This window comes from Malaclemys terrapin, chromosome 9 (genome assembly GCF_027887155.1).
Source record: "Malaclemys terrapin pileata isolate rMalTer1 chromosome 9, rMalTer1.hap1, whole genome shotgun sequence".
Taxonomy (NCBI): Eukaryota; Metazoa; Chordata; order Testudines; family Emydidae; genus Malaclemys; species Malaclemys terrapin.
In genome coordinates, this window is record NC_071513.1 from 60124219 (window position 1) to 60139043 (window position 14825).

Below are 14825 nucleotides of genomic sequence, written 5' to 3' on the forward strand. Positions count from 1 at the left end.
GCCACATTTCATGAAAGATGTGGACAAATTGGAGAAAGTCCAGAGAAGAGCAACAAAAATGATTAAAGGTCTAGAAAACATGACCTATGAGGGAAGATTGGGAAAAAAAAAAAAAGGGTGTGTTTAGTCTGGAGAAGAAAAGACTGAGGAGGGACATAACAGTTTTCAAATACACAAAAGGTTGTTAGAAGGAGAATAGGACAAGAAGCAGTGGGTTTAGATTGCAGCAAGGGCAGTTTAGTTGAGACATAAGGAAAAACTTCTTAACTGTTTGGATGGTTAAACACCGGAATAAATTGCCATGGGGGGTTGTGGAGTCTCCATCATTGGAGATTTTTAAAAGCAGGTTAGACAAACATCTGTCAGGTTTAATCCTGCCATGAGTCCATGGGACTGGACTGGATGACCTCTTGAGGTCCCTTCCAGTCCTGTGATTCTGTACTCTTACACTAAAGTTAAGAGTTTAAAAAACGGGTGCCTAAAATTAGGCTTCTGAGTCAAGATTTAGACATCTGAATACATGGCCTTATTTTTCAAAAGTGTTGAGGAACTCATTAAAGTCCATGTGAGCTTGTGTTCAGCACGTTTGAAAATTTTAGCTTTAGTTATCTAAATAGGTCACCTAATTTTGAAAAGTGTTTGTCACATTATGTAAGTTGGAAACTTGAAAATCAGTGAGACTTAAGAGTCTAAGTGCCCAAGTCACTTGTAAAAATAGCATGTTAGCTTCCAAATCTCTTAAGGTAAAATTGTAAAAGTGCCTGTGTCTGGCTTTGGAAACTAAATTTTGGGCACTCCTTTTCTTAAGTTCTTTACCCCTGCTTCAAAGAGGATTGTGGCAGCTACTATAAGAGGATTGTGGCAGCTGCTGTTCCTCCTTTATGCAGTAATAGCAGGAACACACTGTCCTGGTCAGTTTCAATCCACTTTTCCTACTGTGCCATTGTGAAAACAGGAACAGAAGCCAGATTGTTCACTGTGTGTAGTAGAGACTGAGGTCTCTCCTACCTTTTCCTGACATTCCATACAGAGTACTTCCCCTATGACCCAGCTGAAGCAGCATAATGAAACTGATGATAGCATCAGTTTCACTCTTCTGCATCACTAGACAAGTATCTAGGATACAGTGGCATAAGTGTGATGCTATGGAGAGGTTAGAAGTAGAAGCAAGGAGGAAAGAGCTGGGGCAGGGCTAGATGAAAACTAAGGGCTTGTATGTATGTACTCCACCTCTCCGAGGGGAGTAGCGTGCAGTGCTGTGAGCGAGCGTGCAGCGCTGCAGGCACTGATTACACTGGTGCTTTACAGTGTTTTTTCACACCCCTGAACACAGCAAGTTGCAGCGCTGTACAGCACCAGTGTAGCCAAAGCCTCACTAGGAAAAGTGAGCTGCCCTTGGGAGTCAGAGTGCAGCATGTTGTAATATTTACGTAAACTTGCTTGCAGGGCCTTGGCAGTACTCTGAAGTGGTCTACTTGGGCCCTGCGGGACGAAAACTTCTTCATATTGCACTGTAGTAACCTTTTAGGGCTTCTGATTCTGGAAGGAGACGCACCCAATCCTCAGCCACATGGTTTATTGGGAGGGAGAGCAACCTTGAAGGATCCCCAGGGCATGAGAGGGGAGGGGGCAAAAACATAAAATCCAGATGCAAAGGAAGAGACAAAACAGCTTAATTCTAGAGAGAGGTTATATTTGGGGGTTTTGGCTGCCCAACCAGTAGTTAGTAGCTGAAAAACCGTTTTTCAACCCTGAAGTTTTAGTTTTTCTCTCTTTCAGCGTTTAAGTATTCTGTCTCCAGTCCCTGACATACATCAGACTCCTATTTCTGGAATAAAACATTGCTGCCTTGAACATCTCAAAGGTTGAATTATTGCTTTCAGTACATGTGATAGTGAAAATATACTTAGTAGGTTTACTTATGTTCTTTTCCAACAGCAAGGCACTTACTACACGCAGCCTTTATATGCAGCACCACCCCACGTAATCCATCACACCACAGTTGTGCAGCCTAATGGCATGCCAGCAACTATGTATCCTGCTCCAATTCCACCACCAAGAGGAAATGGTGTGACTATGGGAATGGTGGCTGGGACCACTATGGCAATGTCAGCAGGTAGATTGATTTATATTGCTTACACTTTTTGATGAAGTACAGTTTGGGTTTGTGGTCCATCTTTTACAGTATGGATGCATTACATGTTAAAGCCTTACCAGAAATGTACTGCAGTTATAGGTTTCCCACAACCACTAGTTTTGTTTAATGTGAGATGTTTGTGTGTTTGTATATGAATTTTAAGCCATTCTAACTACAAAATCCTAGTATTCTGGATCAGGCCAAGTAAGCAGCATAGAAACATTGAAACCAAGGAAATCTGACGTGGCCTTCTAATTGCAGTGCTGCCCAAGATATCATCAAGAGGGGCTTTTGTTCCTCTAGTCGCTTGGGGTTTGGGAATTAAAGGGTACAATTCTCTTTCCCAGGCTGAGTGCTAAGTGAACTCTCCATTTTAGTTAATCAGATAGAGAATCATTGCTCAGAACTGCCAAGAACTCCCAAGCTGCACTTTCAGAGGGAAGGCTTTTGGGCCTGGACATAATGCAAGTACAACTGTGGTCAGCACAGTTGACTGTCAGTTACTGGTGTCCGTGTTCTAACATGTGTTTTTAGTGTTATCAGAACAACATAGTTTTATGACTAAGACCTAGGTCGTAATATTGTGCCCCAGCACAGTTACAGAACACGCAGTCCTGTCCGCATTAGCCCTAAGCTATGTTAGAACTTGAGCGACTTTGTCAATCTGAAGAAATTGGTGTCTTTGATTAAATGTCTCAGAAACAAGTCTGTTTCTAGTACAGAATTAATATACACTTGGGATGCTTCTCCCCAGAATTTTGAGTGATGCTGTTTTTTAAGCACCAACAGTGTGAGAAATCTGTTTTTCCCCGCACCACTGCTGCTCTTCGATACCTTAAAAGTTTTCAGATTGGCTAACTAATGATTGTGTTACATGATAGTGTTCTGGATTATTGAACTACAGATTTCGGCTTTCTAACCTCAGGTATCCCACAACCCTGGTGGGGATATTTTTTTGTGTGCTCTCTTCATTACTTTTGTATTTTTCCCAGTTTCTTTGTTTGTGTGGGGTAAGCAGCAGCAACTAAACATTAGTAATTTGTACGTGAAGTGCTGTAGAAGGAAATTGTTAGGATTCTGGGGTCCCAGTCTGTTGCCTTCTACAGTCCCTTTGACTATAAAACCCATTTGCACAGACAGGAACTAAATGATACTTACCCTAGTCAATTTTCTTTTGCATCAGGTGTTCCTAAAGCACACAGAGCCTGCTGTGAGGAAAAGTATTTTTCAGTGTATAATGTGTGCTTGTGGTCTGGAGCTGCTGCTAAGTAGTTATTCACTACTTAAAAAATACCTAAAAATGCATTGGACAGAATATCAAAGTGTCCTTGGTGCATAAGCATTTGAAGGACGGTAGATGGAATTGAAAATGTTAAGATACAGATTCACAGAAGTTTCATATTGGTATATGACAAAAGATGTTCAAGTTCTGATTAATATGATTTTGGTTTTCAAAATGACTGTAATAGTGTTGAAAGGCATATTTGTGAAAAATATTTAATATAAAAATGTTTTGTTTCTCCTAGGTACTTTGTTGACAACTCATTCCCCAACTCCAGTAGCCCCTCATCCAGTTACTATGCCCACATATCGGGCTCCAGGAACACCAACCTATAGCTATGTGCCCCCACAGTGGTGATTATTCTGGCAGTGTAAGTTACCAGTGCCTACAGTTGAAACAGTGGCCTGTATATAAATGACTACATGACTGCAACTTCTTTCATGGAGATTTCACAGGCATTAAGATATTTGGGGGAATTTTACAATATGCCAATTCAGTGAATAGGGATATAAGTAGACTATTTTGCCTAAATATCAGTTCGTTTTGATTAAGTTGTGTAGGAGGAAGGATGTTTTTTAAACACGTGTCTGTCTTCTGATGAGACTTTCTTTTTCTGCATATTCATCTAATTGATGCCTGCATATAGAATTCCAAATGATCTATTTCTCAAAATACAGCATTTTAATTTGCGCAGCTGTAGAAATGTTAGGTTTGCTGAATCCAAGACCCTGTGGGGCCTATATGGAAACAGGCTAGTTTGCTCAGTGATTTGAGTTTTGTGACCATACTGAATCCAACAACACTGATCCATGAGTGAAAAAATATGTAAAACATGGACGTTGGATCAGCTTAAATAAGGGGGCTATTTGGATCAGTATAAATAAAGGGGCACTTCATATTTCCTTATGGATGAACATTTCCCAGAAAGAGAGGCCATTTACTAGTAAGCATAAGAATCTGATCATTCCTATCACCCAAATTCAGGTGGGTTTAAATTTAAATTTTAACTGCTTATAGTCTTCATGGAAAAATCATTACAGTCTGTAGCACAGTTTAAGCTACATGTGGAGAGAAAAAGACTTGTGAAATCTGCTCTAGATTTCTACTGATAAAAAAATTGTTAATTTATGAAGCCAGCGTATTATACTTTTTTTTTTTTTTTTTTTTTTGTTAAGTTTCAAAGGGGAGTGCTGCTTAAAATTGACATGGCTCATTGTTCTTACTCTTTTGGGGGCCTGATTCTGCTTGCGTTTCACCAGTGCAAATCAGGAGTAACTCCACTAGTGTAAATTTTATGTTTATAAAACCAGTGTGAGAGCAGAATCAGGCTGGCTCCCTTCATTTATTGCTCTGTTAAATGTTTATAACAAGTTAAGACAAAATCTAACTATCCCCTATTTTCCTTGCCCATTTCTATGATTGGAAGTCAGGAGCTCACTGATATGTTCTGGTTCTGCCACGGGCTCATTGTGTGCCCTTTGAACTAGGCGCTTAACATCTGTTCCTCGTTTGTCAGATCTGTAAAAAGAAGCTACCGCTACCACTAACCCCTCAGTGGTATTGGCTTAAATATCTGAAGTGGTTTGCACTTACAGCACCTTTCAACTAAGAATATGCTATATGTGTACTTAAAGTGACAACGTGCCATGAGCACAAGGGCGGAATTGTTAAGGATAAGTTGCATATAACAATGTACACATTGTCCACCTATAACCTTTCAATATGCAGTTAGTGCAGTGGGACTGATTCTGTAACCCTTGCTTACATAAAGTTTCCAATGACATCAATGGAAACCTTGCTGGAGTAAGCTATAGGATTGGGACCATTATAATAAACTCTCATCTAGCATGTTTCATCTGCAAATCTTATTTTATGCTTTCCTTTGTACTGTTCTTCTGAGGCAAAGAAGTAAAGTGACTTTTCTAGGGTTCCATAATAGATTAGCTGAGCAGAGACTAGCACTTAGCTCTGCTGATCTATATATGTGGCTTTTTGCATGATAAGTTGTGACTCCAGGCCAGCATTATGACCGTGTCACCAATATAATTTCTGCAATATCGCAGTGGAATGAGTGTTAAACTTCACCAGTGTAAGCTTATTTGAAGGGAGTGTCGTTCGTATGAAACACAATGTGTGCACAGGTCTATTTGTAACATCTTATTACTTCATTCCAAATATATCAGTTTTAGTAACTACGATTTTCTTAAGGTAATTTCTTCAGTTGCTCAGTGCTTTAGTTGCTAAGTATTAAAGGTTTTCTTCAAATGAGATGTGAAGGAAAAGTATTATGCTTTGACTTAAAACACTTCAGTGGTGGTATTAAAAACTGCCTGCATTTGGAGCAGTTAGCCATTTTTATTTGGATTTTGGTAGGGTTACCATCCGTCCGGATTCCCCCGGACATGTCTGGCTTTTTTCAGGTAAAAATAGCGTCCGGGGGGAATTTGTCAATGTCCGGACTTCCCCCGCCCCCGCATGCAGAGCGTGCGGGGCTTACAGGGCAGCCGGCCGGATGGTGCCACTCGCATGGGGCTCCGGCAGCCAAAGCCCTTCCTCCACTTCCCCCCTCCTCTCTCCTGCAACTTGACACCACTCCCCTCCTCTCCCTCCCTCCCCCCGCCCTGCATTCACAGATCACCGGCCGTAGCCTCGGCCTCCGGAAGTCTGGAGCTCTGAGCCTGCTCCCCTCCTCCGCTGTCGAGCGCGCCGCTCTGCAGCACAGTAAGGCGGCCGGGGGTCAGAGAAGCGGCAGGGAGGTTCTGGGGGGGGTGTAGTCAAGAGACAGGGAGCAGGGGGAGGGTTGGATGGGTTAGGAGTTCGGGGGGGGCTGTCTGGGGGTTGGGGGTGTAAGGTTTTGGGCAGAGTACAGGTGGGGGGGTCTCAGGAGGGGGCAGTTAGGGGACAAGGAGCGGAGGGGGTGTTTGGGAGTTCTGGCGGGGTGCTGTCAGGGGGCAGGAGTGGGGAGAGGGATCGGAGCAGTCAGGGGACAGGGAGCAGAGGGGTTTAGATGGGTCGGGAGTTTTGGGCGGGGGGCAGTGGGTGGGGAGTGGTTGGATGGGGCGTGGGAGTCCCAGGGGTCTATCTGGGGGTGGGGGTGTGGATAAGGGTTGGGGCAGTCAGGGGACAGGTAGGGGGTAGAGTCCTAGGGGGCCAGTTAGGATGTGGGGAAGGTCTCAGGAGGGGGCAGTCAGGGGACAAGGCGTGGGGGGGGAGGGTTGGGGGTTCTGAGGGGGCAGGAAGTGGGAGGGAGTGGCAGGGGCGGGGCTAGGGCAGGACAGGGGTGGGGCTCCTCCCATCCTCTGTTTTGATTGTTGAAATATGGTAACCCTAATTTTGGCAAATCTGGAATATCTGTTCCCTTTTGCTTGTGAAGTCCGTGGAATGTCACTGAGGGGTTTGCTTCCGAAAACCTAATCCTTTTTTGTAGCAAAATCTGTGCCAGCAATCATGTTATAAATAGCATTTGGGGTATGAAATTTGTAGGAAAATCTCTTCACTGCCAAAGCTACTTAAATATAACACCTCAGTGGATGTTGGATGTGTGAGGAAAACAAAGGGTCTTGTGTTCAGGATTGTTGCGGTGAAGTACGAAGTACTTGAGTGTGCTACAAATTCCTCAGTGGGAAAATTCAAAAGCTAACAAATATTTTTTAAATCAAATACTTTGTCAGTGACCTTTTAAAAAAAGTCTAGTCAACATAAGATATTCTAGTAATAAAAGCTGCTGTCCCCCGATTCACCCCAGTTGGTGACTTAAGGGGCAGTGAGTGGATGGTGGGTTTACAGCATAACTGCTATAAAGTAGCATTAGGTTATAGTTTGCCTTTAAAAAAAATCAATCTATTTTAAATGCATAACATTTAGTGTAGAGCTTGCAGCATTAAACTAGATTCTGGGATATTACTTGGTTAAAGTAAAACATAGTTATGAGTATCTATCTTGCCTCTTTCTCTCTGAATGTAGGTTTGAAGATGGGAGATATGCAATCAAGTAATTGAGGTTTAAAAGTTGGTGCTGAAGCCCTCATGCCTCCAACCAGGACTTTCTTTCTTCTGAATGCTTTCAACACTTTGCTAAACACTACTAATTCCAGATCACTGAAGATTTTTCCAGTGCTGCATATCTTACATCTTGGAACTCCAGCAGTTAGTCTTAAAGCAAATCCTGTTTTGTGGACTGTCTTGCAATTTTTTAGCTAATTATAATGATAAAAAAGGGAGTATAAACTTATTCTGATCAATATCTAGTTGAATGCATGTTAAAAAAAAAAAAGCAACAAAAAAACAAAGCTTGCTCATGCAGTGACTGATGCAAAAACCATATGCAAAATCCAAAGGAACCGAAAAGTATTTTACAACTTGTATCGCTAATGCACTGTTGTAACATATGCAGGGTCTTAAAAGGTAGAATTGTGAAAGTGAATTTCTTTATAGAATACCATAATATACGTCAGATAACTGCTTCAACCTTTTTGGGTTGATGGAGTTGCCAGTTAAAAGGGGGAAAAAATTATTTAAGTGATGTATTCCTTTCTAATTAAATTCAGCTAATGCAAATTGGAGTGACTGGAAATCGAGTCTGATGAGCTGTAGAAATCCTGCACGGAATTAGTTTACCACATTTACCCTTTCATTTCTATTGTATGGATGCAGTGTTACGTGGACATTCTTAAGGATCAGAATGGAATGGTGAATGAAGTTTTGTGTGGCCAGTTAATGAAAAATGTGAGTAAAGCAGCCTTCCAAGCTGCCCATATCCTTAAGGCAAATCTGCGCCATTAGATGGGGTGGTAACACCATATATGTATATATAAAATGAATTCTGGCTCCTGAAAAAAATACATGGTGATAGAATCAAATTTTCTTTGGCTTCAATCCAGGAAATCCATTCTGTTTTTTCCTAAAGAATGTTCTAATCAGCTGAAAATGTATGTGCAGTTGACGCAGCTTGCTTTTCTAATACTTAAGAAATGCTAGGGTTTTCTGCAACCAACAGGAGGAGTTCAACTACATGTTATCCTGAAGAAAGTTTGTGTGCTTGTTAAGTGTATTAAAGGGGAACAAACCATTTTAACACAATTTCCTTTTAGCTTATATTACATGCGATGTGGTTTATGGGTGCAGTATAGCAGGGCTGTTGGAATGTAGAGATTTCAGAAAGTTTTTCCTTTTAAAAAAAAAAAAGTAATTGATCATAGTAGGAGTCATTCATTGGTTACAAAATTGTTGATGTAATTGTTGGGTTTTCCTTCTTTTACCTCTTAAATTGCACTTGGAAAGCATGCAAATTAAGACTGACTGCAGATTAGTGTTTCATTGCAATGAGTCATTTCTGGTATTCTTGCTCGCAGCTTCAATTTTTAAAAAGTACCTCAAAGCAAATGCTGTGGGGATAAAGGGCTAGCCTTGGAACCCATTTGTATACCAAAATCATTATGGGAAAGATTTTAAATTTTTAAAGTTGATATTGCACAACAAAATCAAGGTTTTTCTGAAACCTGCCTGATTTATGATTCCAGTAAGATGCAATTTTTTTCCAGATACATCCTGCCTGCAATAAATTATGCGGTAAATGGTTATAAAATGTTGTTCCCTTTTAAGAGTTTACATAGAGGTATGTCAGGCTGTAGTGTTTGTAGTCTAATTTCCATCCAAAAATAATTTTTTTTTAAAGTTGTGTATCGACTTGGGTTTTGTGTTGAAGTGGTCTGCTCCTTCTAGAGGTTTGGCAGCTACTTCAGGGTAGCATCAGTGCTGATTTAATGCTGCCATTCCCATACTCTACCCTGGTGGGAGGCGTATGCAACCTGAATGCCCATTAGAGGTTAGAGTCTTCAGTAACTATTTTTTACAATAAGCACTCTTTGTATTTTTTTACTTCCATGTTTTGTTTTATAAAGTTTAGGATTATTTTGCATGGATCACTGTAAACAGACTACCCCTTATTGCTAATGCCTTTAACATAACTATGGTGTTAACTATAAGTACTTTAAAACTTACTCATGAGCACTTACTACAGCTTAAGGATTTCCATATATTTGTATATGGAGCAGAGAATTACCCCAAACAAACAATTTGAATCTGTACTGCTTTGTTCAAGTCTGTTTAACAATTCCATTTGTGTAGTAGGTTTGCAGCATTGACTGGTCAAGTGCTCCAGAGGCTGTAGTGAACATTAATGCAGTTTAGCTAGTTTAGAGTGAGAGTTTCATTGTCTTTGTATGTTTTTAATAAAAATACTTGTGAGGTGTGAAACAATGCTGTCTTGGGGAGAAGCTATAGAGAACAAGTTTTAAGCTTTGCTGTCTCCAGTCTTGTTTCCCAGCGATAACAAAGCTTTGAAACCCTAGGAGAGAACTTTCATGAATGCTGTGTTAGATAAATAGTTATGGAAAGAATATAAAGTCCTATATATTTGCTCTGACTTCAGATTCCTAAATGTTTCCTTGGAATTGTTGTTTCCTAATAGTACTGTTCCATAACATTTAGGGGGTCTCGCTTGAGCACTTTTTTCTAAGTTGCATTACGGGATTCATCCACAAAGGGGAAATTATACCTTTTTTCTTGCAAAAGGTATGGCACCTTCCAGATGTGATATAAACTAATGGGAGGTTTGAGCTGTTCTCCAGTAGTGTAAGGGAGTAACCAAAAGCACAGTGGTGGGGGAGGGGGTGGTGTGTATATAAACAATCTTAATGGCATTTTGTTGCAAATAGTGGAAAGCATGGATATGAAACGGTGATAAAAATCATACATTACACAGTGGGGTGGGGGGTCGGTCTTATGAAACATTCTCTCCTGATTTTTCTATTACATTCCCTATTTAAAATCCTGTATAGCTTTACACACATAGACACAGTACGTGGCTGCATTGGAGCTTTCAAGAAAATGAAAGGGCTCTACTGCAGTAGAAACCAGTTCAAATCAAGCTTCTCTGAAACTTTTATGGCAGCTTCATAGAATAGAATAAAAATACTACTACTTTAAACCTGTAATTGAAGACAGCTATTACAGCAATAATATAAGAGAAGTCTAACGTAAATTTTGGATCTAACTTCAAGTGTTGCATTTAAACAAAGTATTGTTAAGGCTGAGGAGTTTCCCCTGTTGGTAACATCTGATTGTGTCTCTTAAATATAGCAATGAAATCAAGTCATTCTTGAAAATGACTAAATAACTGGCATCAGAAGCTGGTAGCCCTGATCTGTAGTGTGGTCATTAACCAACCAATAGGAAGGAAATAGAACTACTTCATTATTTTAAATCTTGTTTATAAACTTATTTTAACCAACCATTTCCTGCTGACGTTTTAGAAGACGTACAGAATTGCTTTGAGTGCACTATGCAAGGTAAGGGCTTAGACGCAGCGATAGATGACAAAAGTTCATAATTTGGGATTCAGTTGAAGTCCTTCCTCCTGCCACCTCAGCCACTGAAAAGCCCCGTAAGTACAACCATGTCTTAGTGTTTTCTGACTTACAGTTCCTGGTACAGATGTGTAGAACAGGGTACTCCACCTTGATTAGTCTTTACAGAGCAATCTAGCTTAATGTCTACAGAGAGAATAGGCCACTTACCGTATCGGAGCCAAAAAAAGTTCAGAATTTTGACTCCAAATAGCTCCCCCAGTGCTTGAACACAGTATTGGATACCATTAGTTTTGGCCTTAAACATGTTAATTTTGCCAGAAATGCAGCAATCTTTTGACACAATCATTAACTGTAGGTTTAAGACCATATAAGAGAATAGAAAATACCTTTTATGTGAAACCCTCACTTCTAGGCACAGAAACAGTGAGGTGATACTTCAGTTAAACTTCTGGGAAGAGAGGACAGATTTCCTGATAGTTATTTGCATAACTTGAAACTAACCAGAGAAAGAAGCTTGGGCTGGTGTCTTTACACACATTTTATGCCTATTCTTCTCCAGCAGGTGTCACTATAGGATAATTTACTATTTCTGGAGGTTTGAAACAATCCATTAATCCCCAGTTTAAAATGCATTCTGTTAATGGAAAACCTGTTAAAAAACATAAGGAAGAATTAAACTTGTCCATGTATTTCTAATTAAGGAAGCATTAAGCAGATAAGTTTTACCCACTGTAAGCCTCTGTACACACAGTTGTGAATGTTAATAAGGAAAAAGTGCAGTGAGGTAGGATCATTTTTCACTAACATGCCTCATTCAGAATGTTCAGGCCTGTTCAAAGATTTCCTCTTCTAAGCTAGTGAGGACTTCCCAGCAGGTGCTGTTTACCCTGTGAGTGTGTAGGGAGGAGATGAGATGAGGCCACTAGTGTTGAGGGGAGGAGGGGGCTGGCATGGAGGAGGAACAATGCTTAATTGGGGTGTGTGGGGGAGAAATCTCTTCCCTTGTCTCTTGAATGTGACATTTGGAATTATCGGACTACCACAGTGTTGAGTCCACTTGTAATATCAAATATTCTGAACAGTTTATAACCTGAAGCTCCAACATCAAAAAAGTGAACGTCACTTTCCCAGGCCTGTTGTGACTTTTGGGACTTAACAGGCAAACTGGGAAAGCTTCTTTAGCTGGCTGCTGTACAGACTTGTTTCAAGTAGAACGGATTTGTTAATGATTTTCTTTATTGTAGTGCTATTATTGGCTGCCCTCATATCTGCGATTTTGGGGATGGGGGAGTGCATGCAACAGAAGTACAAGAGGCCCCAGTAATAGTTCTCCATGTTTGTTACAAAATAGGCACAGGTTTCCTTTTTTATGACTTTTTTTAAAACTGTCTTACAAGCAGTTATATTGGTACTTTTTTAAGTTTAGGTAAATGTTGTCTTCCAGAATAAGTTTTAAAGCATCACTCACTTCTGCATTGAACTATTGCATCAACACACAAAGGAGTGGAGATTCCATTCTGAGCCAGTTCAATTATGTGTAAATTCATACTTTTTTATTTTTATGCAATCCAATGAGTAGATGAGCTCAGATTTAAATTCTTAAAAGCACGTTTATTGTAACAAGAATTGTTATGTATTCAGTTTTCAATAAAGATTGACTTGTGTTGCTTATTATGGTCTCTTGCTATTCTGTTTTTAATAACGCTGGTCACATTTTTATTATTTAATTGCTGACTGGCAGCATAACAAATGTAACATGTTAGAATAACTTCCTTATCAATTTGCTGGTTACTGTACTTATTAGCTGAATATTTTCTTCCCTTTCATCAGTTAGCTACACTTATACAAATAAACTCTCTTGTGGTGCCTTAGATTAATAGAATCCCTGCTAGAATTCTAGCTCTCCAGTTGGGTCCAGAGTAATTTGGCTCCATAGTCTGCCAAGGGCTACCCACAATTGCAGGTATTGCTCCCTAATTTCAGCCCTGGGTGTGCCTGGTGCCCAAAAGGGGTCTGGGTGCAGAAGAGAGAAATCTGCCCGGCCACCAGAAACAATGAAGTGCTTCACTTAGCAGAGTGGGAATAAACTTCCCTGTATAAGCAGGGCTGGTGTAGCTCCATGTCATCCCCTTTGACATCTCTGCCTTACTGGTACAATTGAGTCCTTAGAGTATAATGAAAATGTGTAACTGTATAGGTCAGTGAAATCAATGAAATGCACATGCATTTTCACAATGTCTTAGTGTTTGTCTTGTATCTGGGATTCAGTGATCTCTTAAAGGCAACAAGCCTGGAATAGGAGGAAGTTTAGGATTAATTAGGTTATTCTCTTGGGCTTTCCACACAAGCAAATTCACAAGTAGGAGTGATAAAGACCGCTAGTCTAGTCCTTTTTCCTTTAGAGGGCAGGTGGCTGTAAACATTCCTCAGTTCATGGCCAGGAAGCAAGACAAAGAGTGAAACTTGAACATTATGACTTTGGCGTATAATGTTTCATATAAGAGGATCAGTATTTATTTTAGGTTTCTGACCTGAAATAGTTTAGTAATACTCCATCAGAGCAACATGGATTTGAAGAGAGATGGGAAGGTAGTACGACACCATGGAAATCTTACTGCAAGTGCAAGTTGTCTGGACTTTAAAATTGCATAGGGTTCCCTGTTCCATTATGTACTTTTGCAGTTATCAACCAGCCTAAACCTCCCATCTGTGGCTGGGCATTTAACTTCTACTAGGATGTTTCTTGATAAGTTTTTACCTCCAGTTAATTGATTGCCAATGGATAGGGTAAACTACAAATGTTTGGGTGGTTGTGGGGAGAGTCCAGACTAGTTTTTACAAACACATCAATGGCATTGAGTTAATTGTCAATCAGCTAACTTGAGAGAGAAAAAACTAGTGGAAACAATCCCTCCACAAAACTACCAGAACCTGAATTGTATTTGGAGGTGGGGGAGGCGGTGATGTGCAATTATGCTAATTTTCCCTCCCCCCAATCTCATAAATTAACAAACACTTTAGTGCAAAGGTTTCTCTTCCCTCCCCCTTCCCCTGGGTAATGGCCAGGGTAGGAAAATCTATTTTTTGGCTGAGGTTTAAATATATTAAGATACAAAGAGCCTTCAACATTCTAGAAACATCTCTGTGCAGCTTGGATAGCAGTCAATGAGAAAAGCAGTCTGAAAACTGCTAGGACAGTGATCACCAGCAGTAGGGCAAGAACCTTTGGGGTTTAAATTTTCCAATAGGCAGTAAAAATGTATGCCTCCCTTTGAGATCCTTATCTCCAGCTGCCAAGATGACGGACAAGTCAGCTAACAGTGGGAGGTGACCACTCCTGCGAACAATCACTGCCTTTGCTTCTTGGTTTGTAGTGGTTTCAGAGGGGACATATTCACTAGGAGAAAGTCCCACTGTTCTCAGTTTTTATTTTTAAAATTTTCTGGGAATTTATCACTGTTACAAAAATGGAAAAAAAAGGGTGAAAATCTGTTCAAAAACTAATGTTTCCTGGGTAAATATTAGGGAACAGGAGTACAGAAAAAAGCAACACATAGAAAAAAGTACTGAAAGTAAAAGCAGTTTGATGCTGTTGCTTATTTAATGAACTGTACAGTACATTAACAGTACTAACTGTGGCAAGGCACCACCTCGGTCTCATTGGGCTTAGCACTTCCCCCGCTGGCTGTGGAGGGTTCTGGGGTAAATCCCGCCCCACTCTGACCCATGTTGGGCTTCCCCCTCTGTTCTCTTATCGGTATTTTCAAGGAGTGCTCCTCCAGCAAACACAAAAAACCCAATTTACAAACAAAGAGGGATACCTTTCCGCGGGCAGGCAGGTGTGGGGGAGGGGTTTTCCTGTTGTTCCCGGGTGACAGTCCTTCCCCTAAACAGGCAGTCCATTTGGTTGTTTCCACCTTGGAGAGCAGCAGCCTCTCACAGTACTGCTATTAGACCTGCAGCAGCTTGTCATTCCCTCCCACACCAGAAGAGGGGTTTTTAAAGATTTCAGACAGCCCTTCATTGGACTCAGGTAT

At 40.6% G+C, this 14825-nt stretch overlaps 1 protein-coding gene across 1 annotated transcript in view; it reads left to right on the plus strand.

Annotated features, from left to right (window-relative positions):
- Positions 1-12459, plus strand: part of FAM168B (family with sequence similarity 168 member B) — a 31633-nt gene extending 19174 nt beyond the window's left edge. The window contains exons 5-7 of the mRNA XM_054040509.1: positions 1939-2116; positions 3664-3789; positions 7383-12459. Of these exons, the coding sequence (XP_053896484.1) occupies positions 1939-2116; positions 3664-3776 (291 nt within the window). The 3' untranslated portion in view covers positions 3777-3789; positions 7383-12459. The remainder of the gene's footprint in view (positions 1-1938; positions 2117-3663; positions 3790-7382) is intronic.
- Positions 12460-14825: the final 2366 nt, after the last annotated feature.